The sequence below is a fragment of the Aulostomus chinensis genome, chromosome 14, assembly GCF_037954235.1.
Source record: "Aulostomus chinensis isolate RoL2024-O1b breed Wild chromosome 14, RoL_Achi_v1.0, whole genome shotgun sequence".
Classification (NCBI taxonomy): domain Eukaryota; kingdom Metazoa; phylum Chordata; class Actinopteri; order Syngnathiformes; family Aulostomidae; genus Aulostomus; species Aulostomus chinensis.
The window spans coordinates 25782771-25809631 of record NC_141333.1 but is presented as its reverse complement, the minus strand read 5'-3'; the positions used below and the strand labels follow the sequence as shown (position 1 = coordinate 25809631).

The following is a 26861-nucleotide window of genomic DNA, read 5'->3' as shown; positions in this document are numbered from 1 at the left end:
ACATTAGATACCATTGGAGCAGATAAGCTTTCATTCATCTGTGGATGTTAGTGATAGCGGTCCGGACATTGATTTTATATCTATGCAAATACTTAACTTTGCATTTAGTGCGAAGGTAAAGAGACACTTACAGTATCTTGATGAACCTCTATTATTATTCATGTTAAATTCGTGAATGGAAGTTTTCTGAAAATACAGTTTAGATTTGCTTAATATTGGAATGGGAAGTTTAAATGTTGGGAGCAATTGTCACTATGCATGCATCCAATCATAGAAATATTATCAATTTATATTGAAATGATTGATTTATTATCACACACATTTTAAAAAACACACTGAAAATAAGAGTCTATGTTTGTTTTGCAGGGAGGTGACAAAAAGGCCCGAGGGGCAAAAACAAATGTTCCCTCTCAGTATGGGCCCATCAGTGGCAGCAGCCTCCCATTGGGAAAATCAGTGAAAAGAACAGCAATGTATCAATTTACTAGGTCCTAATTTACTAGCATGGTCTCAGCTCATTAAGCTGAAATGCATCACTAACATCGTATTATCACAACAACATGCCATAAATAAAGCTAAGGCAGGAATATTACAATAATTTACGCGATCATTTCTGGTAATCACTGATTTGTTTGCATTTTGCTGTTTGCTATGAATGTACCAAATAAGGGGCACATGTCAAGATTTAATAACTCTAATCACGAGCCTGAGAGGAATGACAAGAACAAAGCCATGCGGTAACTGATTAAAAGGCAGATTCTGCTCCACACTGGACGAGTGACATATGCGTGTATGTGTACACTACCAGTCAAAAGTTTGGACACACCTTCTCGTTCAGTGTTCTGTCTTTATTTTTTCTACTTTCTACATGGTAGATACATACAGAAGACATCAAATTTATGAAGCAAGATGTATGGCATTATGTTGCAAAGAAAACATTGTTAGATATCTGTTAATATGTTTTATATTTTCGATTCCTCAGAGTAGCCACCCTTTGCTTTGTTGACAGCGCTACAAACCCTTGGTCTTCTCTCAATGAGCTTCACGATGTTGTCACCTGAATGGTTTTCACTTCTCAGGTTTGCCTTGTCAGGGTTCATTTGTGGAATTTCTGGCCTTCTTAATGGGGTTGGGAGCATCACTTGTGTTGTGAAGAAGTCAGGTTGACAGCCCTGTTTGACAACTGTTTGAATTCATGTTATAGCAGGAACCAATCAGAAACTTTGAATGTGTCCCCGAGTGCAGGTGCAAAACCCATCAAGCGCAACGAAGAAACTGGTTCACATGAGGACCACCTCAGGAAAGGAAGACCAAGAGTCTCCTCTGCTGCTGAGGATGAGTTCATCCAAGTCACCAGCCTCAGAAATCACAAGTTAACAGCACCTCAGATTAGAGCCCAGATTAAAGGAATGAAACCAGCAGAAGAGATTTTTTGGGGGGTCCAGAACCACAAGGAATGGACATCAGACCAGTGAACATCTGTGCTTCGGTCTGATGAGTCCAAACTTGAGATCTTTGGTTCCAACCACCGTGTCTTTGTGCGATGCAGAAAAGGTGACCGGATGGTCTCTACATGCATGGTTCCCACCGTGAAGCATGGAGGAGGAGGTGTGATGGTGTGGGGGGCTTTGCTGGTGACACTGTTGGGGGTCTTATTCAAAATTGAAGGCACACTGAACCTGAAGTAATCAAAGCAAAGGGTGGCTCTTTTGAAGAATCTAAAATTTAAATCATGTTTTGAGTTACTTCACAATTTTTTGTTTTCTACACAATTCCATGTGTGTTCATTCATAGTTTTGATGCCTTCAGTGAGAGTCTACAATGAAAATAGTCATGAAAATAAAGAAAAATATTAAATGAGAACGTGTTTCCAAACTTTTTAATGGTAGTACATACATGTATATATATATATATATATATATATATATATATATATATATATATATATATATACACATATATATATATATATACATACATATACATATATAAAAACGATAATAGATACTGTTTTCGAGCTGCATTAGTGAGAATTTATTCCCATTGCTGCTAAAATCTGACAATTCAGAAATATGCTCTAAATGAAGCAACTCTGGAAAAAGACTGGAAGCCCGAGCTTGTACTGACGGTGTTATCTGTTAAAATGAAATCATTCTTTGTGTCATGGGTTGAGGTGCGGGGAAGTGGACCCAAATGCAGATGAGGGGAAGGAGGGTGCACAAATGAGGTTTATTAAAGAGACTGGAGACTTGAGACTGGAGACTTGAGGCTTGAGGCTTGAGACGTGAGATGGGAAACCTGGAGGCTTGACTGGCGGCTCGTGACTGTGACAACGACATTTGACGTAGACTACGACAGTGAGAATAACATCACGACACAACAATGACCCAACAAGCACAAGGGGGAAACACAGAGGTTAATAAATACATGGGGGAAATGAGGCACAGGTGGTGTAATCAACCAGGTGAGACACATGAGGTAATAAAAGGGAGGAGCACAGGAAGACAGGACATGACTACAAAGTAAAACAGGAAACACAAGACAGGGATTGTGACACTTTGTAACATGTGCGTGAAACATGTGTTCAAATGTAAACTCCCATCATGTTGGACTCAAAAAGTATTTATGAAGCCAAAGAATGTTCTTGTTAGACCAGAGGCCCCCCACCCCCCATATACGTATTATCCATGAACATATATGGTTTGATTTCATTTCACTAAATCAACTGTTGTATATGCCCTGAATAGATTGAACTAATATACATCAATCTTGTCCTTTGTATGTTTGATGTAAACTCCATGGCAATGGCTTTTAACTCCCTATAAGACTGGGCTGCTGTGTTAGACTGCAGGTTGTTCTATGAAGAGATGTAAGGCCTTCTATCTGATCATAATCTCTTGGTGTGCAGCATCAGGCATCCTGTGTTTGGTTCGATCATTAAATAAATCATATAAAAAAATCTCAAAATGAGGTGAAACACTGTTTACGTCATTTTCTTTTTTTCTGAGTTTTTTTTTTCTGAATATGTGCTTTTCGATTTTTCATAGTTTGATCATTGATTTGTTTATCAGGATATCAGATGGGTTTTAGTGAAGTAAGAAAATGACCAGAATACCCAGAACATTGTGTAGAAGCTTGTCAAGGCCCACCTTTTTTTAGTTGGAGTTTTGCCCTCTAAAAAAAAAAAAACCTTTGGGCCCCCATGATCTACTGTATCCTCAACAAATCTCTGCCCCTGCCTACTGAGAAAGAGTTTTTCACGGTGGAACCCCTGGAGAGTCCCAGTTGGTTTATAGGCCTATTTGGATAAATAGTGCATGTTGTTTTAGGGGATGGGGCCATAAGGTTGGGTGATGTCACAAACCTTCCTGACACTCTCTGGCTGTGATCTTGGACTTTTATCATCCCAGGCTCTGTCATCTCTGTCGGAGATTCATACAGAGGTTTTGTACTTTACAGATTCATGCATTCTTTGAATTGGTCATCAAAAATTTTTATTCATGATGTTAGTTTTTCGGATAGGCGCCGGCCCCTCCCCCGTGACCCTTAATGGATAATAGGTATAGAAAATGGAGAAGGGGCAGCATGGCTCAGAGGTAGAGTGGCCAAAAGGTCACTGGTTTGATCCTCACTTCCCCCGGTGAACACGCCGAAGTATCCTTGAGCAAGATACTGAGCCCTAATTGCTCCTGATGGCCCTGCGACGGGCTGGCACCCTGTCCAGGGTGAACCCCGCCTCTCAGCTAATCTCAGCTGGGATAGGCTCCAGCCCCCCCCCTGCGACCCTTAATGGATAGATACATGATGGATGGATGGATGTTGGCTCCCCTCTATGATTGGATATTTAGGTCTTTGTGTTTAAGAAAATGATATTTTCAGTTGTTGTGTCATCTGCTTTGCCCACTCTTGAACATGTTGTTTCCAGTGGTTGAGCAGTGAACTGGAGCCTGGCAGTAAACTCATACTGGTCATATATATGCAGCAAATGCATTGCGTTGCATCCTCTGAGAACCACCCCCACCCCATGGAATCCTCTTCTCTGTCCCAGTAGAAAATCACTGTTTACACAGCAGTAAAACTTTCTGATTGGCAGCACAAGAATGATCATTAGATATACCATAAATGCACATATTTTGTGCACATTTTGAAACCGCAGTATTTATTTAGAACTCACATTCTGACATGACATGAGAGTGTGAGTGAACTTTTCACACAGCATGAGAGGAGCCCTCAATAATCAATGTGCTGCATCCATGTACGCTGATGAGAACGTCTTGGTCAGAGTGTCTATGGCGCAATATTTCATCCATTTCTGGAGTCGCTGTCAGGAAGCTAGTGTACATCAAAGGGACTCACTAGTGGTCTTTAGATAGACTGCCTGCTGGTGTCCACATTGCTTTAATAGGGTCCTCTCAGCAGGGAGTGATACAACCATTTGTGTTACTCTGCCCTTCTTCTAGACCCCCTGTTGCTCTATGGTTTCCCTTTCTCGGACTACAGCCACGCTAATAGAAGACAGGGGTCTTCCTTCAAGCTTGAACCGTGTGTTTTTTGATCAGGAGCAGAGTACACAGTGCTTATTCTGTCATCAGAAGTGTGAAGTCTGTGACCTGTGCTTAGAAGAGAGAGCAATGACACAATGACTGAGGCAAACTGAACTAAATCAAAAAGTGCTGTGTGGTGTTTGATACATGAGAATACTTCCTGAATCATTTAACCCCAGTGCAATGTAGGTTCATTGTTAGTCGTACCGACTGACTGTAATCCCTGAAACATTCATCTTCCTGCTATGCACCCAACTATTTCCACAGAGGGTGCTAGCACCACCAGTGGCTAGGCAAGCATCACGTAGGGGGGACATGGTCTTTCAACCATTTATCCATATTTGTGGAAAGCAAGTTATATTTCCAACCCAGGAGGAGCTGGTCATATGTACCCAGAGGACCCACCCATGGTTGTACTCTGCCTCTGATTGACTGGTAACTTTTTATGAGATGGATCAAGGTCAGAGCCAAACAGAATGCTGGTGGGGAAAAAATCTAAAACACTGCTTTATTTTTGATGTGGGATTTTGAGAGATAATTTATTTTTTTGTGTGTATGGCATAACTGTGTGTTCCCCATTTTGGGAATTATGGGTCTGATTTACTGGTGCACTGGTGTACTTTACATGGCCTGGAACATGTGGATAGACCCAAACCTGTCAGGTGGTTAAATTAATGACATCAAAGTCAACATTAAATTAAAAAAGTCAGAGATTAAAATCCTCATAAGGCTTGAAAAAAACTTTGCACAGTTGTTGCACACTGACACTTCGGGCTATGCTGCTGACTTACCTGTGTGAAAGGGAGCAATGAATAATTTGATCACATTTTTCATTTCAGGGGAGTGCTGAACAAACAGGAATCTGTGATTAACAGTTTTAATTAGGATTCTAACTTGACAAATTCTTGCAGCCTCGCAATGTGCCCACGATGAATAAATCACTGGCCTGAGATCATCAAGCTGCCTGCTAAGTGAAGGTGCTCGAGATTACTTTGTGATTCCACAAACTGTGAGTCAGCCGAGGTTGAGTGTTTTTGACTAATCTTTTTTCCTCGCTCTCCCCACCACATGATAGGAGTATCCTTCCGTGTCCACTCAATGAACTGCTCTTGTATTTCTGTGACAGTTGCAGGCTTGATGTCAAAACTGAGTGGAGCTAATGCTGGGATGGGAGGGTTTTGTACAAATAACTGCATTGTGTTTCTGAGCTTTATCTAAAAGTCAACCTTTTTGCTAGTTTTAGTTTATGCTGACGGATATCAGGGGAAAAAACTTTTATTTTCCTGATGTATGTGATTACTTCCTGAAACCAGACGAAAAAAAGGACCTTGTGTTAGCAGCAAGTGTTTGGTTAAAAAAAAAAGAAAAAGAAAAATATTCTTATTGTAATTGCTCACTGATATTGTTTTCTTCTTGGGTTCTTGGGGAATGAGGTGGAGCAGGACCTTATTGCCATTTTATTGAGCCCACTGGAATCATCGCTTTGGAATCATCAACCGAGTTTTTGACCTTTTCTTTTCGTAATTAAGAACAGGTTGCTGAAAACAAACACCGCACCCCTGATGAAATAATGTAGAACAGTTCATACTGATTAATTTTAACAGAGGAGCAGCCAATGGGAAACTGTAACACTCGTCTGGTCTGACAAATGGTGTAACTTGACCACACAGCAACTCAGTCAGCACAACTGGGTTTAAAATGGGGGCCTTTTACAGGACTTACAATATTTACGTCCTGTCCTGTCCTGTTTAAATCCTGTCGTATTTAATAATACGACAGGATTTACAATATTTTGCCTGCTGTTCAACTGCTGTTCAAAGCTGCAGAAGTTAACTTTTTAACATTAAATATTCACGTTTTTCATGAAATGACAAGAGCAAAACTATACAGTTTGCCTGTGAATTCAAAATTTTAGAATTTGGTGGGAAATATTGTGTTGAATTCTGAATATTTGTGTGGGAGACAACACTTCCATGCAAAATCTTAAAAGCAGCAAGAGCTGGATCCCATGTACCAGGTACAAAAAAACCAAGTCACTAAAGTTTACAAATGTAGAACAAATATAAAAGTCTTCAGAAAACTAAAATCAATGGTGCTGTTTGTGACAGATGCGAGGAACTGAAGGAGGTAACAACACTGGCGATTGGTGTTATGACGCGGCTCTGGGGCCTCAGCAAAAGAAGGAAGAATGAGAGGGAACTCACCAAAAAAGAATTTTATTTTAACAAAGAGCATTTTTTGCTCAACGAGTGAAATGAAAGTCTAACGAAATGAATCAACATTAAATCATCTTACAGGTTGACTAAATTTACAGCTAAATTAAACAAAGTATTAAAGCAGGCAAAATTTAAAAAAAAATAATAGGCAAAATCAGAGAACCCACAATAACCTGATGTGGTACCAGGGGAAGGAGGAGCTCTGTGGTCAGCTGCCTCCAACCTCCCGATCTTGCCAGGGAGGAACTGAAAAGCGAAGAAAACAACATACAGCAACAAAACATCAACCACAACAAGTCCAGGCACAGGCTTTGGGGCCGTAAACTTTACAACATCAAGTACATATAGGTCCGTATACAAAACTAATAAACCTAACATGTAGCTCAAATGTAATCCATCTATATCCACATCAAAGAAAGACTAGTAGTTACCCGATTTGATTGTGGGAAGTGTGGTTCTTACCACAATGTCATTTGTATCAAGACCAGAGGGGCCGCCAAAGTGACCAGCTGTTTCATAGAGCCTTAAATATACTTTATGGCTACAAAAAAGTACTGCACTGTAATTTTTGCCACAGCAGCTCAGTCATCGGGAGATGAAGGTACCCACTATCTTTCATTCCCTGTAACCCGCCCTAATGCCAAATTTAAACATCAGTAATGTGCACTGGTGTCTGAAATTCTATTGCAAAATGAAATCTTGATGATATGCATCGTAACTATTGTAATCAGACATCCCAAGCTTGGGCTCCATTATTAATTGTCCAAAGCGTAATGATTTATTGTAGTCTTGCAGAATGATTATTAATTTTCTGCTTGATTATACCTGGTGGGCGGCAGCAACACTGTTCTGCATATGAGCATCTGCTAAATGAAAAAGTATTCTTCACATGAAAAGATGTCCTTGGAGAAACAACAGCTCTTTTTTCCTTTAATCAAACATATGTAGAAGTGCTGTTAATTAAGAATACTGCGGTGTGGATTCAGCTGGGAAATATGAAATGATTTCTTTGTTCGGACTTGGAAAGAAGAAGAAACTTGAGAGTGCGTGATGCATTTTTTCGTAAGTTGTAACCTGGGAAAGCTGAGCCGTGCTGCATCCCAAACTGCACCTGCACTGCAAAATGTGCAGCCCCACTGTGTCCCAGTGATGTGGCACTGGTGGTTTACATTCCAATGGAACAGCAAAGAGTAACAGGAGTGTGTGTACAATACAAACTGCTCTTAGCCGGGCAAGTCTGGGTACGCCAGAGCCGCAGCAGCAGGCCAAGTTCAAACTTCACTTCCAGAAATGCAGGGATCTTGACGCAGGAATGCACAGGTGCAGACGCTCGGCTGCAGACAACCCCTGCTAACACTTGATCAACTTGACACTTGGCAGGGGCCGAGGCCAATAGCAAGCTCCTGCGGGACTGTGCCTGGGCCTCATGCAACAAAAGAAAGACGTCCGCTGAGCTGTTATTCTTTTCTCTCCTGCCTCCGGTCTTGCAGTTAATCAGTCTACACTCTCTATGCTCCCCCTGCTCACTTCTAGCATCACAGCTGATGGTTGTGTAATAACACTTTTACCCTGATAAGCTTGGCGTGAGCATCCAGTGGCATATTAATCTATCCATGTTCAATTAATCAATGCGGCTGCTCCTCCACTTTACATTTTCTGATATCAGCCGACACGTTTTATCAGGGATCACCCTCCTATTGCATGTTGCATTACTTATTTGCATGAACCTTTTCATATCATCTTCGTCACTCAGCATTTTCACGGTTAAAATGATCAGTCAGGAGCGAATCTCTGAAGAGCTCTATTTGCAGCTTCATTGATCACAGACATATCGCTGTCCCTCAAACAAAATTTCCCGGGACTTTCATTAACTAAATGAAATTGAATATCCAATTAAAGACTTTCAGTCATGAAATTAAAAAGGAAGGATGATTTCGTGTTTTTAATGAGATATGTTACTTAACATCACAGTGGTCTTATCCTTAATTAGATGTGCATTTTTTTTTTCATTTCTTCTTTTGGAATAGAACATTTAACCTTCTTTGTTTCACCCTTTCCTGCAGCCACTAAGAGGCAGATTAATTAACAGACCTTTGCAGGCAATGAAGACAGGTGGCAATAATCCTGACAAGAGACACATCTGAAGGCTCTCATACAAAACCAATTTCAACTGCACTCCATTTTTCAAAAGCTCATCAAGGTGAAGAACGACAGAGTTGAATCCGTGTGGCTGCAGAATTTGTTTCTCTCTGATTGCCTTGTCAGGATATCTTATCCGATGGCAGATGACCAAAACCCCACCCTTCACAGACAACTACCTCTCTCTCTCTCTCTCTCTCTCTCTGTCTCGCTCATACACACACACACACAGGCACACACACACACACGCACACACTAAAAACTACTTTTACATAACTGTGGGGTTTTGTATAGTATAAGTTACCAGAATTCACTTTTGTGGAATGCACCATATCAAATCAAAAACATTTAAGAAAATAGAAGTGGTAAAAAAATACTTTAGTGAATATCTAAAGGGGCAAATGTGTGTATGAGAGACAGAGAGAGTGTGTTTGAGAGAAAGAATGTTTTTGTTTCTTTGAGTGGGCATATTTGTGGGATTAAACACGTTTAATCAGAGACACTGAACTGACTGTCTATGAAAGCAAATGGACCCCAGTTTATTAAACTCCCTCAAGAGTCTCGGCACTAACTGACTCCACTGTCTGACTTAGACAGACGTCTATCCTGTGCTGGCTCAGCACAGGATAGACGTCTGTCTCAACCTGTTATTTTTCTGCTAAAGTAGGAAAAACACCCTGCCTTGTTTGTATTTCTGTAAACCAATCGTCATCATCATGGGCGGTGCTACACTCAAGGTGAAAACTAATGTCAGGCCATTCAGGAGACGTATATGCTTATGTGTTCAAGTAGCACTTTCCTACATTTACATTCTTACATTTCTGACCTATTTACCAAAATAACCCCACAGACCTGCCTTAAAACATTTTCAGAGTGTAGGTTGCTGCGAGCTAGCTAGATACCGTAGCTCAGAGTTTATTGTTTCACACAGCGGGGGCTTTGAAAACTGCAGAAAGGGGAGGGATAGAGAATATTGACTGAAGTAGCCATCCAAGGGCAAGTTTATACCCACTGTATTCTACTGGTAAGATAAATATAGACTGGGAGGACTGGGAATCATCAAAGACACAAACAAAGGAGATATGTAAAGGTGATGGTTCTATAGAACAATGGTTAGTTTGTATGCAGAGACAACAGATGTCAGAGCCGAGTATTAACAAAATTTCCTCAAGGCACTCCTGAAATATTGTGTTCATTTGAGGTGAAAGTGACCTTTGACCTTTCAACACCAAAATCTTTTGAGTTTATCCATGAAAAAAAATCGGCCCAATGGACATTTGAGCCAAATTTGAAGCAGTTCCCTCGAGGCACTCGTGGGCATAAACAGGAATGTGGAGGACCCCGTAAACATAGTAGCTCTGGTCTACAGCTGTTACTGGTTCAGAGGCATGAAAAGTCTTACTTTAAGAAACAATTGGTGCAAAAGAACATTTGATGAATGAGGCCCAATATGTCTGTACAGAGCATAACTAGCATCAACCCTTACAACATGACTGAATGCTGTGCTTGGCCCATAGTGTGCTCACTATTTACAGTTGATGTGTTGGCATCGAGTTTTACAAACACTTAATTCGTTCCTTATAACCGGTCTCTTGTGTTTTTAGTGTTACAACAAACTGATGGACACTACATTCTGTTGGCAAACACCATAGGTGTTCATTTTTAGGTTGCCCCTTCCCATTTTTTCACAATCAAGATATCTCTAGAACAGCTTGAGGGTATTTGCCTACAAAAATCTGCTTTGACTCAAGGATGAACGGAAGAGACTTTGGCTGTCAGAGATCAAATGTCAAGGTCGCTGTTACTTCAGGTCTCTGTCATATCTCTCAATTGCTGTGAGAGAATTTCTCAAATTTCCACTGTAAACGAAGGTTTAACAGGAGCGATTTTACCATACATACCACAGAGGCATACATCAACAGTGCAGTAGTTCTGGTTGTTTATTTTATATGATTATTATTTATTTACACTCTTGTTTCATTGGTTCCTTGAGCTTCAAAATCTTCATTTGACTCAAAAAACTAACAAGGTGCAGCTAAATCTACATAGCGTCTATTGCAGGGAATTATTACCATTATCATCACTGCTGTTTCAGATGCAGTTATTTATTTGAACAGAGTGGTGCGGTGATGATAGCAGCAGCAATAACGCTGCTATCAATGGGTGATAAGTGCATGATATGGAGCTACCCTTACATTAATGTGACTGAGCACATCTGGGATAGAGCTATGCATATGTAACATTCTTTCCCTTCCTTTCCACCACTCCAACCACCCCTCCTCAGTGGTGGATGACAGGATCCGCCCTGACTGTCCAAACACCGATCCGTCCCAGACACTCATTTCCAGGCAGTCCCATGAATGAGAGAAAGCTCACTGAGCATGAAAAGAAGCGAGTCGAAACTTTTCTTTTTTCTTTTTTTTTAAAAGTCTCAGTATCAGGGAAAGACTTGTAGCAAATTATTTCCTCAGAGATTAATGTACAAGGTAAATAAAAACATATTTTAGTGGGGGTACTTATCGTCTGAAAAGTACCTCTCACACACACACACACACACACACTCTCCCTGAGTGTGTAGAAACAGCTTAGATGCATAAGGAGTCTAATGAGAGAAGAGATTCCAAGCTGCCTGATGGCTCTCATCAATCACCTTTCTCCTTTCGAGTGTGATGCTGGCCGGGGGAAGAGGGCCACGCAGGGGCGAGTGGGAGGAAAGGCATCAGGCTTTTAATCTCAATAAGTTAATAGACTTTCTAGACTGGTCCTGCTAAGTAGAGCTTCATCTCTGTTGTTAGCAAACAAGCAGCATGTGCACAGGAGACTGTCTCAGGAGCTGTTTGACGTTTCCACATTACACAGTTAATTTGTGTTGCACCTGAAATTAGGAGAGCTAACCGAAGTTTGTCGATACGCTGACGGCTGCCAGTAAAACGAACCGCACCAATTCAAGAAAACAAGTTTGAAGTTTTGCTGCTGCAGGTTTTAAAGTTTAAGCTTATGGTAAAAGTATCTTTATATGGCTGGTAATTATTTTTTCACAAATCCCAACAAGCTCTAAAACCACTCAGGACAGAAGCTATCAATTAATAACATCCTCAAGCATGGATTGTGCACAAATGTCACTTTTTGTTTACATCTTAAGGGAGCTACACTTCAGCTGCTAACTGTGAAAATCCTCTTAAAGTTTAGCAGCCAAACCAAGCACGGCTTGTTAGCCAACACACTGAAGTGAACAACAACTATTTTGTGCCTTAAACAACCACACTAGTAAAAGCTTTTTTTTTCTACTGATGTATCATAAGACATGGATGGAGGATGTGTGTTGAGCATAGAAGGGAATTTTACATTTTACATAGTGGCCAGACAATGTAATTACAACCGTAACATCCATGATGCACTGAGGTCCAAAAATAATTTTATCCTGTTTCAACATACCAGCGGGTTAAACAGGAAGTCAGCAAGCTTAGCTGGTTGGTCTCTAGCGTCGTTTTATTTGCAGCCCGTTCTTGGCTTCATGCTCAAAAGAGCAAATTTCATTTGAACTGAATGAAATGAAAATGAAATTTATTTCTGGATCACATCAGTAGGTATTAGGGCTCCAGAATCTTGCACAGTCTCAGGGATCAAACTAGTAACCCTTTGACTGCTAGACGGTCACTCTACAACCTGAGCCATGCTCGACTCCTGTGAATGAGGCTACCTCTCAGATACTGTATCCAGGTCTCTTTATGGTCTGCTCAGGTACTGCCACCACTAGCATGCCAGGACAACATGGGTTGTTTCTATAGATATCTTGCTCATGGCTACAAATTATTGATGATCTCTTCCAGTAAAATTAGCTGCAATGTTGTTTTGTTTCATTTTTATTTTCCTGTATGAAGCAATCAGTCATTATTAGTGTCTTTCTTCTTCATTGTAGTCCTATTTTAGCAGGATCTAATGTGGCCTATTTGGGATTATTTTGCAGTTTTTGTCAGATTACAAAGCTAGCTAGTTACTAATGTTAGCAACAGCAAATGCATCAAGCAAAACAAAACTATAAAAATTAGAAGCTGTGCTTTTATATAATTTCCAAACACATTATCACTGCTATATCTTCAACTGTTGTAAGTTCTATATACAAGACAAGTGAATAAAAGTGAAATGAAAAGTTTAAAACTGTTTAATCAGACCACAGTGTGCTGTATCATGACCTGTTTCTGAAAAAAAGTGTATCTGTCCGAGAGTTATAATAAAATATCTATTACCATTTGATAGTTCATTAGAGCAAATGTTCAGTCATTCAGTTTGAATACAAGATGTTCAAAAAAGCTGATTTTTTGCTAGCCTAAATCTGGTCTTTTAAAATACATGTAAAGACGTCCCGCTGAAATCGTATCCCATGTATGGATGTGGTAAAGGGTGGTATTATCATGATGGGAGAAATTACAGTCACAACAAGGTATTTCTGGACATAGACACAACGTTTTTTACTGTTTCAGCTTAAGTAGAAGTTGACTATTGCTCTTAAATGATCTTTGAATTTAAGTCTGCCATTTGATAGTCCCGTCGCATGCTACTTAAGATGGCAAAGGTGACGGAGGAAAGTCTGACCACCACCAGCTGTTAGGGCACATGCCGCCACCTACAGAATCAAGTCTTTCCTGTTCACTTCCCGTGTACTGGGACGACGACCGTAGTCCAGTAATGCAGTTAGACATGTAAAGCCACTGAGTTAAACGCGAGGTAAAGATGTCTGACCATGATACTGAATATGTCCTTTGTCCCATTTGCTGTGATGACGCGACAGCTCTGGTTAATGAACGATCTGGACAGTGTTTATGTGATAGTGGCTGTGCTTCTGGAGGGAGGGAGGATAATGTGGAAAATATGCAGAAAATGTATTTGGGTTGACCATCCAGCTATTAATAATGATTGTGTTTGGATAAATAGTGCCCTACTTTCAGGATCTAAATATTCCCCATAGGCTACCTCCCTCCTGTATTGATTGATTAGTTTAGTGTTTAAAGGTCACAGTCATAAAACATCAGGATGTAATTAAGACACTGTGATTTTTAACCAGTAGTTAATGTATAACTCACAGACTTTTTTTTGGCTTTAGCTAGCTTTTTATTCCAATGTACCACAATTGTATTTATTTATTTTTACTTTAAGATGAGGCACACACGGCAAATGTTGCTTCTGGAGAGACATTGTTTCTCACTATAAGGGGCAGGTAGGTCTGTAATCCATCTACTCACATTTGTCTCCTTAATCATCGTCTCCTTCAATGAATAAATGCACCTTTGTGGCTCATTATTCTGTGGAACTACTAGTATTTTACAATGTATCCAAAATTCCGAAATCCTGTTAACAATCCATGCAAACTTGTGACCTTGTGACTTGTGCATAAAATATAATACAATGTACAGCCATTTAAAAAGTTATACAATAAACATACTGAGCTGCTTTTAGCCTGAGTCAAATTAACAAGGCCTTGAAGGCTGCTAAGGCAAAAAATTGAGGTCCCATTTGACAGATGTGAAGCAAACCACCCCCATTAAATGTATTGTCACCAAAATGTGTGGAAATGCTTTCAGTCACACCAAATCTGAAGGACTAGCCACTCCATTTAATTGCTTGTGTCATTAGGTTCCTTCCCCAAATAACAAAAGAAATCCTTCACTGTGCAGCAACACATTCGCTCCGTTGTTACCTTGGGAGTTGATTTTACACATATTTGTCCGAGATTGAAAACATGTGCTTTGGTTTGTGAAGACATTAATCTGAATGTCTGAGCCTTTTTTTTTTCGGGGGGGGGGGGGGGGCAAAAAAAGAATGGAACAAGATAACTGTTGCTCTCTCTCTCTCTCTCTCTCTCTCTCTCTCTCTGTCTCTAACTGGCAGAAACACAGACTGCCTTTCATTGTGAAACTCAATGGATTCACAAGTTTTATATTAGATTCTAATATATATGTGGATAATACATACTGTACATACATACACACTTTCATATGATGTTAATAAACATCATTGAAATGTTTCAAATGTTTTTGTTTCATGGAAACTAGAAATGGGGGGGGGGGGGGGGGCTAATGCAAAAAAAAAAGTGCTTACCTGAAGTGGTTTTCACCTTTTTTGAAAAAGTAAATGAGCAAAACAGGACATGGAAGTCCCTTTTTCCAAAAGGCTGGAACACATTGTATCTTTAACTCAGTGACCAACTGTTTCTGCCACTGTCATACTTCCCGAATATTCCCAAATTTTGTCACTGGAAAGCAGCAACATGTCCAATACTGGCTGGTAACTGATGAACAATCACAATCTGCCCAACTGAAGGTAACCCCTGAAGACTTTGCTCCATTTCTTGCTATAGTGCATCTCTCCTTCTTCTCTGCTGTAGCCACGTGCAATGTTGCCTGTACCGCCAACTTCTGGTGGCTTTACATTGATTACATTATTCACTCCGTACCAGTTGGTGGAAACACACTCGATGTACTTTTTTTTGGTGATAAATCCACAGTTCACTTAAACATCACTTGACAATCAAATGGAAATAAAATGGAACCTGGATTCACTCCCATCCCGCAGTGTTGCTAGGCACAAGTGATTGTAATGGCTCTTTTGAAATTAATCCAGCGGGACAGGATGAAATGTGTGTGTCAAGACTCGCATTAACACAGGATTTACAAATTGCTCATGCGTTTATTCGCCAGTTCTCACTGTGATTTCATAAAGAGAGTTATTCATCTAAGAATAAAAAAAAAATGCTCTGGTTTCCATTTGGCTGCACCACTCTTCCACCTTGAGAAGGAAAAATCACCACTAAAGAACCTGATATAAGTGGAAACCACAACCCGGTAATTTAATCTGGGCAACTCAAATCAAAGGAGGCAAAAGTTCAGGATTTGAATGCAATGAAATGTATCAGTAGCTTAGAACCTTCTGACATAGCTCACTAGTGGAGGAGCAAGCCTCGACAGAAAGGGCTGAGTAATGAAGATGGATGCATTCTGTTATCAGGCAGCCACTTACTAGGGCCTGATGTAACCTTAAACATTGAGGATAGCTCAGTTGCACAAAGAATCTAATTAATGAATAGCAGCCATGAAAGAGGACAAGGCGAGTTTGCATTTGCAGATGAATTCCAGACACTAATCAAATGCTGTTCAAGTGCTTTGGTTTGTCTCCAGAGCAGGGCAATATTTGGCCAGGATCTCAGCTGGCGTTTGCGTGCTGGCTTGATGACTGCTTGCATGATTCCTGTGTTTTTATGTGTATATGTGAGTTGCGGTATTTATTCATATTTACCACAAATTTGGAAGTACGAAGTCCAAAGAAAAAAAGGAAGCTGCTGCAAATGTTAGATCTGTAGTTGAAAATGAGGGTGTTTTTGTAGGAGAAGTGTAACGTCTTCAAGAACACTGGAACAAGCACTTCATACGACTCACCACTTAAATGACCAGCGCGACTGAAAACATTCATCAACAAGGGTTTAGTTATTCATGTTACAATGTTGAGTGGTGCAGGAATGAGTCGTAAAACCCCAAAGTATTCAGCCTTGTTTAACATCTGTTCCCTGAGCTCAAGCCAATGGGCTTCATGCAAGAACCTCTATGCATGGATTTGTTCCCTCTTGTACCACTTGAATGTGTTGCTGCTATTATAAGGTCTGTTCTGTTACTTTGTTCTATGGCATCAGATAATAGCAGCAAAAATTTTAGACGGTCGCTAACGCGTGGCTAAATGAGAGCGAGGACAGACATTAAATTTCATCTTGCTGAAAACAGAAGCACAAAGCTCTCTCATGGGTCTCTAGTTCATTTGTTATGTAATGTTAGTTTTGAACAATTGCATTTAAGCTTCAAAAATCATAATGGCAGCATTTATGAAGATTATTTTGATATGCCTCATAAAACTTTGTGCCAGAGAGCTAATTTTTTAGCAATAATACATAATCCAATGTAAAAATTCCATTGACTTTTGGTAGAAGAAACCCATGGAGATGCTTACTGCCAGTTTGGCTAATAAAAATACATCCTCCCTATGGCCTTGTTTACTCTCACTCACCACTCACCTGTTGTATGTCCATGCTGTAGTTATGTAATGGTCTTAGCATTGTTATTTGCTTGTACGATATCAGTACAGACTTCTGTTTGACGATACCTGCTGAGAAAACACTGTAAAGCTGCAAAAATCTAGATTGGTCGCTCCTTCCCCTCTGCTTCAAGATGGCAAACATTTGGGGTGAGAAGTGTTGAGAACTGAAGTTATCCTTGAAAATGTGAATAAGAAAACAGTGTTAGAATATATTGACATTGAGATCAACTAACCTATAACAACAAAAACACAGTCCATGTTCTGGTATAGTATCTCTTGGTAACGGATACCCAATTTCCACTTACTTAATGCTCTTTTAGGGAATCTCTTCATGATTTTCTGTAAAAAAAAAAAAAAAAATCCATTATTTGTTGAGATATTTGAGTCAATCAACAACCATGCTGCCAGTGTTGTGTTTTCTGAATCCAAAACAAGAAATTTGTCAAGGATGACTGTCAGTGATTAGACCACATGGTTAATGTCGTGTCTCTTGTCCAGTACCACCTACAGAGGAGTTCTCCATGGCGATCGGTGAGCCTCCAGTGGCAGACGTGGCTGGTGCTGATCATCGCGTGTATGTTGCTGGGACTTGTGCCTTATGTGGTTCACTGCATGATGACAGCATTCAGCAACCCTCCTCCTCCTAGCACCTTTAAAGTGGCAGCAGCCTCGTTTGGTCTGCTGTCAGAGATCCTCCTGATCAAGTGAGTATTTTATTGTTACTCCATATTTATTTGCTAACTTTGCTTGAAATGCCCTTACTGTAGTTGAAAGTTCCTCTGACACAATCTTGAGAAGAAGAAGAATGAATAATGATGAATAGAATGATGGTGGCACTTCATCAACCAAATGCAAACAATATTTAAAATTTCCAGAGAGTTCCCACAGGTTCTGGAATACTTTAAAAACACCTCAGTTTTACTGTGGAATTTTCAAAGTTTGTAAAGTGCTTGAAACTGTTTAAAAACTGCTTTACTTTCATTGTACTGTGTCACATAGAAGATATTTGTTGTGGCCATTCGCCTTTTAGATATGCAGCTCAGCATCAAGTACTAAACCTGTTTTGGTCAGGTATCTGTTTGAATTCGGAAAGTTTGGAGTGTTAGTGCTTAACGCACTTTTGGGAGGTATTCAATGGAGTCACATACTTTCAAAACATACCCAGGACTGAGCATGCGTACATCTGCTGACACGTCTCTGTGTGAAAGTTTTAAGAGGGTTTCAGTTTTAAAAGGGCATGACATTGTGAATCCAGATTTAAATGGTGGAGGTGGTGAGGATTTCCTAAAGTCAGGAGAATCCTGAGAAAAGAAAAAAAAGTTACATGTCAGCTCGTACATTTACATTTTCTTCTGTTGCTGTAATAGAAAAAGTCCTGCTAGGAGTTTGAATCCAAAACTGTAAACATTTGGAGATTTTGTAATGCAGTAAAGCAGGGTTCCCCACGAGGCGGCCCGCAGGCCATTTGCGAGAGGACGCGGACCGGCCCACACCAACTTGTGAGCAAAAAGGATTTTTTGGGGGGTAAAAAAAAATTGCAAATATGGCAACTTTCCAAGCAGACTGTAATAACCAAATATTTATTTTGAGTAAATGTTTAGTTCTCAACTTTTGTTTCCAGAGTGCAATTTGTCTTTGTGTGACCCTCACAAACAGTATTCCTGAATCCCAGGGCACAACTAATAATCATGTTATAATGCACTATAAGTGCAGATTCAACATTGGTACTGTCGCTGGAGTGAGGGTGCGGTGGCGCCCCCCTCCCTGCCGCCACGTGCCCCACGGGTGCTGTGGCCCTCGGTTTGGTGTCCAGGTCAGAATTTGGTCCTTGGTGAAATCTAATTGGGGAACCCTGCAGAAAAGTATTCAAAAATCTTGAAAATGTACATTGAAAATACTTTGAAAAACGACTTTAATTTGATTTTTTTTAAAAAGGCCTTCATTCAGTTTCAGAACAAGCAGCTCTGAGCACCCGTGTCCTCCAACTAATCATCTCTGAAAACATGTTGTTGTGACCCCCTCCACCCAACCCCAACCCCCCCAGTTTCACTTAGTCCCCTTTCCCATTTTGATATTGCTAATTGGAACGAAGCCGGCAGTAATGTAAACCATTAGTAAATGAACAGTCTGTTTTTATTAACATCTAACTTGTAAATAATGCAATGGATTCCCGGCATAAACAATCTGTGATTACAATGAAACACACGGCAGACACTGTTAGCAGATTACAAATCCTGCAGCTGTATCAAAAAGATTATCTTGAATAATTCTAATGATAGTGTTCCTGACTTTACTAAAACCAGAAACAATTTAATGCTATGAATTAATTGCAGTACATGATGCTAACAGTTGAGCTGGCTGCAGAATGAAAACTTTATTTTCCACATCTTTGCTTTCGCCACTATTTGTCTTAACTCAAATAAGAGAGGCTGTTTGTAATTAACTCAACAAGGCTCGTAACTTTTTCCCCCATTAACCGCCTTAGCACGGAATGTAGCTAGTGAACTGGTAATTAATAAATATGGTTGTGCTGGTAATGTGCTTCTGCATCATTATGTTGTTTCAGCCCTTCTCCGCACTCATAATGAGCTGTAATTTTATGACAGGAAACTGATTTGTTGACAAAACCTTCAGCAGCTTCAGATGAGCTACACTCGCTGCTGCAGGTATTTATGCTCATTGTTTTAGTTGAAAGAGTTCTTTGTTATGAATCACTCCAAATAGCATTACATATTTATGGACTCTTGAATCTTCAAAGCATGTATACAACTGAATGTTGTGTGGAACAGAAATACATCATTAGATCTGTATCTTATCTACCACACAACCTTTGACACTGGAGCTACCCAGCAGCATTAATCCGGTTTGGGTGAAATTCATGCTTAGATTATTACTGGTAAAATAGGAGGGTTGGTGGGTGCCCTTAATAGGATTGGTGGGCTTCACATACCCCGTGCCCCTTGGCGCTTGTGCTGCCTGGGACGTGCCAGCCTCCTGCTGCCCCCTGTCAGGGTGCATCTCAGTCACACCCACCCCCTCCTTGTAAGGAGCAGCCCCTTTGTAAGTCACCAAGTGCAAGCACGGGTCATCAATTTAACATGGCCTTTTGTTGTGTGTGTTCATGTGATCATTTACACGAGCTCTGACTTAAATGGTAACATGCAGTATAACCCATCTAACAGCAGGAGGGTTCAATGTTTTGTCACTCTCTCTCTCTCTCTCTCTCTCTCTCTCTCTCTCTCTATATATATATATATACATATATACATATATATATGTACTCTGATTTACCAACTTATAAGGTACCTTTAGATAAACAGTGAAGCCCCTTTAAGTTTTTATTGATTTAATCTGGGCTTATTTGTGGTGCTGTTGCACATTTATTCGGGCTTTTCCTCACATTTTAGTCCATCCCATTCATATGACTGTGACGGCAGATATTAGGAACACTTCAGCAGATCTTACCTTGCAGGGCAGCATCTTGACAGGCTTGAGATTAATCAGCGTCCTTCAATGAGGACGGGGCAAGGTTTAGGTCTGATGACAGCAAAACTGTTTGTTCAAAACAACAATGGTGGCACTTGGAGAGCTAAACATAGATGCTACTCTAGCATCAGTTACCTCAAAGCTGGAAAGTTTCTTCTTTGAAAGGAGAGTAAACAGTGGCTTTTCTCCATGTACAAAATGTTTTCACTTTGCCACCGACTGGCTTCGCCCTCTAAGTCAGTTTGTTGACCTGACTGGCTAAAGATAAACAGATGCTTCATCCAATCACCAGTATCTTCCTTTTCCAATCAGAGTCGAAGGGCAAAATCTCAGATGGTTCTGGGAAACAAACTGTCCAACACGTCAGGTTAATAACAGTTCAGGAGGGCCACATATCACAACTTCCAATTGAAACCACTGAAATAAATCCATACCTCTGAAACAAATTCAATAAAAACTGAACATTGCAATAAGGAGGCGACACTCACATACAATTTAAAGGCCAATGTTGCATCTATGTACAGTATTAATCAATTGTTGAAAAAGTAGCCCTCACTCATAAGAGGTAGATTTGATCAGTTTCTTTTAGTCCCGGAATCTAAACCTATTACATTAAAATAATGTAAAAATATTGAAAGAGGTACTTGTATTTACAAAGTCATCTGACACTTCTCCCCAACTAAATCTAAGCTGAAAAATACTGTTCTTTTATATACTAATAGGATTACTTATACTTACTCTTTATTAAAGTTTCAACATAAACTGTATAATTTGCATAGGAATCATCATACACGGCCTTCAAGTGCTGCAGGACAAAAGAAGACCCAGATTTGTTAGTTAACTGACAACATGACACAAGCTCCTGAGAAACTTGAGTGGCGCTTTTTCTTCCTTTCAACATTTTGAACCTCCAAAAGAATCTTTTTTTTTCCTCCTCCTCCTCCTCCTCCATCTCACAGTCCTGTTATTGGACACATTCACAAAGTCACATGACATTTGTCAGGCTTGAACTGCCTCTCCGAAGGCTGTCACACAATATGCGCTCGCTCCTCCTCTACTGTCATGGTGAGAGTAGCGGCACTGAGACAGCGCCCTGACCATGCTGCTCTGCACTTTGAATTTTTATATGCCATTGCCTGGAGGTTAGAAACTCTCATTATGCCGTGTTAGATTTATTAAAATAGATTATGGAAATGTTAATTAAGTCATTAATTACATTATTTAAGCAGCATTGACAGATAAGGGAGTGTGTGTATGTCTATGTGTGTGTGCCTGTGTGTGTGTATGGGGGGGGGAGGATGTTGAGCTCCCTTGGTGGTTTAAAAGGATGTGATTGGTGACAAGGGACACTGTGGAGATGGCGTCTAACCGCAAGCGCTGACATGATACAAAGTGGCCTACACTGCTCTCTCACCTCACGCTACTGTCTACAGCAGTTTGCCGCGATGCCTGAGGATGAGTCGCTCACCGCCCTTCTGCACATAGAGGCATACACAAGGATACAAATGGGCCTCTTTTTAAAGAAGCAGCTACGATACTACATGTGCCAACACATTTTGTATTCTGCTTTACATTTTTCTCAATGTTAGTATTTGAACGAAGGCCCCTAACCATATTTCCGAGCTGCTCTCAAGGAAAACACAACGGCACAATTGTAAGATGAATTACCCATGAGTTGATGCTATAGACTCTCTTATCTGTTGACAGTTTAGTTACCACAAAGCACAAGAAATGTGTTTTCCAATTCTCTGAGAAGTGAACATTTCTTTGTCCCATCAAACCAATATTAAGGGAGGGACAGTTGCTGTGATCACTCTCGATAAGAACAAACAGAAGAATGCTTCGAGTCTGCACTGATTTGCTCCAGCAGACGATATGTGGACTGAGGTTATGCACTCAGTCAGTTGACTCTGTGAGCTGTTTGCTTTCCAGTTTATTACTTTGTGCCACACAGTTCCTAAAACTGTTGAATAACACATGTATTATTAATGAAACACTACTCCACCAGTTCAAGTTGTGTAAATTCAGGTGGATTCCGTCATTGCTCCGTTAGGTTGCCAGGCAGAGGTGAACGCTGTGCGTCTGGATATTATGTGTCTCCTGATTGGAGGATATGATACGGTTTCAAATTCAAGCTAGTATTACTCAAGCTGTTCCTTACACTAGTAATTTACTGTAATTCGTACATAACCCATACGATCATGAGACAGGAGGGAGAGGTAAGGACTTTTACAGCTGTTCTTTATTTATTTGCATCACAACCCAAAACATGATCTTTCCATGACCCATAACCAAGGCTTTCTTATGTTTGTTTGTTTCTTAACAGTGAATTGTCACACCTATCTTAATATGTTGCATTTTCCACAGAGAAAAAAAAAAGAATGTCAAGCTGGAGTTACACGTGTATACAAATGTAGCTTTGTGGCACGACCGATGCTTGTGGTGGCCTCTGCTGACACTGTTTAAGATCCAGGACTACTGGGCTGTTAAACAGCTCCTTTCCCACATCAATCAGACTGCTGAAGTGCATATAAGAAGTGCTTTTATAGCTATTTATTGTACTTTATGTGTAACTATCATATTTATTAGTGTGTAAGCTTATTTATTCATGTGTTTAAGTAGCTTATCTATGGTGTGTTTTAGCAAGGAGACCAAACACCTGGTTAGCATTGTCACCAGCACATCTATGAAGGCAGGGGGTGAGGTTATTGCTCTGCATCGCACTGTATCTGCTAAATGCTGCTGCTGGACGTTTGAAGGCTTATACATGAATAACTGTGCTCCACATTTCCTAAAGATATTATATGAATATGTTGCATGTTTGGTCGATGAACCTCAGATCAACAAGCAACACACAGTCACAATGTTTGCCAGTCAGCCAGTTTGACAACACTTTAGCCAAGTGCCTTAAAAAAGTTGGACAGTTCAAACATGGTGGTGCAAACAGAGCAGAACTGAAAGTTCAGCAGCGTCTCAGCAGAGGAGTCACTGGTCTAGGACGTAGCCGCGCACGCTTGAATTCAACTCTCAAGCACAACAACAGCAATGACTGGCTGAAACTTGTTTCTCAGTACATGAGGAGATTTTCATTAAGAAATTATCAAAGCTGCAGCGTTGTTAACAAATTTCAAAAAGCTTTGTCCTTCAACCACACATGTATTTGCTTTAGTCCACTGACCCCCATCCAAAATATACAACTGAGTGTTAGGATTTTAATTTTCTGATTAATTGTAATTGAGGATCATTGTCATTAACTCATTGCCAACTTGAAACACTATGACTTTCATTATTTATCTACAATTCCCTAAAATTAACGCCCTGGAAGGTACCTGCATGTTAATTGTCAAAAACACACTCGGGGCCTTATTTAAGCCCATTTTCAACATGAAGAGACATGGGTCTGACTGCATTGCATGTTCACATCATGTCAGCAGGCCAAGCATCACCTTGGAATCCACTCTAAACTTACTTCATGGCATATTTGAATGGATTACACAAACAAAAGTATCCAGGAGGAGCTAAAGTATGAATGGTTGAAGTAGTTGGAGAGTCTGAGGCACTGTCTGTCCTTTATCCAATGGCTGCACTGGCTGTGTTTTCTCAGGTGTGTGTCCAGTTACCTGAGCAGTCGTTACCAGCAGGCTCAGCTGAACTCCTTCACAGTCCAGGCTCGCAAGGGGACAGAATGAGGCCGGGCCCCTGTGATCGGTCTGGAGCGGCTTCAGCTGCGACAGGTCGCGCTCCATCAGCAGCCTCATCCAGTCAAGTGGAGGAGAGGAGAGCAGATGTGGTGAAGAGCGGAAGTCTCATCTCTTTCTAAACCACTACCAGAAGTAGTTTACAGAACAATGGCTGAGAATAAATCCTCTGGGTAATACATGTCTAGCAGCCATTTAAGAAATCATGCAGTTTATCCGCACACTGTTGATGAGATCTTATAATTTAAAACCTCTTTTTAATATGTTGACATTCTTATTTTCCAAGATGTCAAACCATTTCTCACATGTTATTCATTGGATATATTCTTGCATATTGCAAATTGATGATAAGAAAAAGAATGCACGCAGTTTGCATGAGTGTGTTCGAGCTCGGGGAGGGGAAAAAAAAGGCTAAAATCATTCTCTTTCCTTAATGATGCCCACACAGAGACAATGGGGCGCCGCTCTGATTAGTGTCACCTGTCCTTGTGCATCTCATCAGCTCCATTATGGCTGCATCTCCCATGCCTCTTCTGCTAATTGAATAGCCTGTGAAGTGGTGACGAGGACGGGGGCGAGAGGAACGTCTGTCCCGCTGCTGTGTCAGAAATGAGAGTAAAGCTTCCCAGTGAGACACTAGTTTTAAAAACATGCGACATTATCATACAGATAGAAAAATGTTCCCTCCTGTTATATTCTAATCATATATATAATCACACATTATCTTCATATATTACAGCTTTGAAGCAGCCTCTACTGTGTTTTTTTGGGGGGGTGTGCAGGAATTCAGCTTATCAGATCACAAATGTGCAGATTGGATCATTAGATCTTCATTAATAGTCTCTTTTAGTATATACTGCACATGATATGACAGCTCATTTGGGTTAAGCTATAGTTAAAGTTGTATCCAGTCAAAACAAACAGGTGCTTCAGGTTCACGCTTCATATCAACAGGGGTTTGGGTGTCCACGCCTGTTGAAGCAAGGAATGCTAACTTTCTTAGCAGTTTATTAAACAAAGATCAGCTGATCATGAGTGTGAAAAACACTGGTAATGGGAGCAGCAGGAAAACTCTGAGCATTCTGTTTAAAATCTGCTCTGGGATTGCAGAAATTACGCAGATGTAGAAGGTAAAAAACAAAGAATGCTCCGCCCCACTGATGTTAAGTGTCCAGGACATACGTGATTTATTTTAAATCTCAAATCTGTCAATAAATCCTTTGAAGAGACTAAAACTAATCAAGCATTTTAATAAAACTTTTCACATCCTGCCACTCAGGCCAATAGTGTCAACTAAAGAACTAAATCTTTAGTTTGTAATACACCTAATATATGAAGTAAAGATTTTGTTTTTCTTTTCTTTTCTTTTTAAAAAGTGGGCGCATTATTTTTTTTTTGTTTTTACACAAATTTATTTCAATAAGTAAGTATATGTTTGTTGTACTATTCTTCGTTAATGCTGCAAAGGGCACATCATTTGTTGGCATTCTGTATTAATATTCAGGACTACAGTATCTGTATAGTTCTAAAAATTTAAAATGTTTTGAAAATATGACTAAGTCTAATTATTATTCTGGGAGTGACGGTAAAGGGATATGTGCATTGGACATTGTTTCATTTCATGCAGTAGTTCCCAAGATAATCAGAGTCCTACATTACCCACAATGCAACTAGCAGCATCATACATCTTAGGTCCTCTTAGCACAAGAAATGCTTATGTATTTGATATTCAATACTCTGAGTGTGACTAAAGCTCTGTGCTAAAAACAAGCGGTCTATTGTACAAGCCCTATCTGAGATAACCCTGATGACATCGTCTGGACAAGGGACAAACAAACGCCTGCCTTAATGCATTGTGTGCTCTGAATGTTAATAAATGATCCTGAATAATTTTACACCATGGGATACTGTAAATGACAAAGCGTATTGAATAAGGAATGTTGTATTATGTGTTATTGAACCATTGTGTTGTTCAAAATGTTAATTTGGAAATAAAAATGGAAGCAGGCCTCTATCTGTTGCTTACTTAATGACTTTCATGTTTATTCAGTTTCAGACAAATATGTGAGATATTATTCAGAAAATGCAAACAAAATGTGAAAAAGTAGTCTTTTATTTTGGTTGGATAAACACTGGCAGCTGTGATTCACAGCTAACATTGGTGTCTTTTTGCCAGCCAGAAGCTTCACTGTTATCTGCATGTGCCTGTGGCACAGCTAATGTAAAAAGATCCTCCTCATTCTGCTCTGCAAGCTTCAAGCTCTGCAGGCTTATCCTGCTCAGTCCCTCTCTGTTTCACCTCTCGGTCACAGCCAAGTGACTCTCAGCTGTGCGCCATCTCAGCTCGGGCCTTTGCATGGGCAGCGACAGAAAAACTGAAGTGAAGCGGTATCTCACACTCCTGTATTTGGTAAATGCCACAACAGCAGGACTGCAGAGGCTTCCCAGTGTCCCCATGCTTGTATGGTTCGGGGGCTTAATGTGTGCATGCAGGGCCAGATGGACACTTTCATGAGTGTATGAGTGTGGATTATTCTGCCGGCTACATCTGGGGTTCCACATGGTACAGCAGACTGCGGTAAGGGAGGCAGGTGGGCACATAGGCAGGGCACCCCTCCAGTGGGCTCGCTTACATCTATAGCCACTGACAGGGCATCACTGTAAATGGCAGAGCGAAAGGTTACAAGACCATCCTGCAA

General features: G+C 40.4%; 1 protein-coding gene across 1 annotated transcript in view; it reads left to right on the top strand.

The window, feature by feature from the left end:
• LOC147250371 (uncharacterized) overlaps positions 1 to 26170 on the top strand; it is an 82177-nt gene extending 56007 nt beyond the window's left edge. Inside the window, exons 4-5 of the mRNA XM_086224025.1 lie at positions 17477 to 17682; positions 24069 to 26170. Coding sequence (XP_086080151.1) covers positions 17477 to 17682; positions 24069 to 24153 — 291 coding nt within the window. The 3' untranslated portion in view covers positions 24154 to 26170. The remainder of the gene's footprint in view (positions 1 to 17476; positions 17683 to 24068) is intronic.
• The last annotated feature ends 691 nt before the right edge of the window (positions 26171 to 26861 follow it).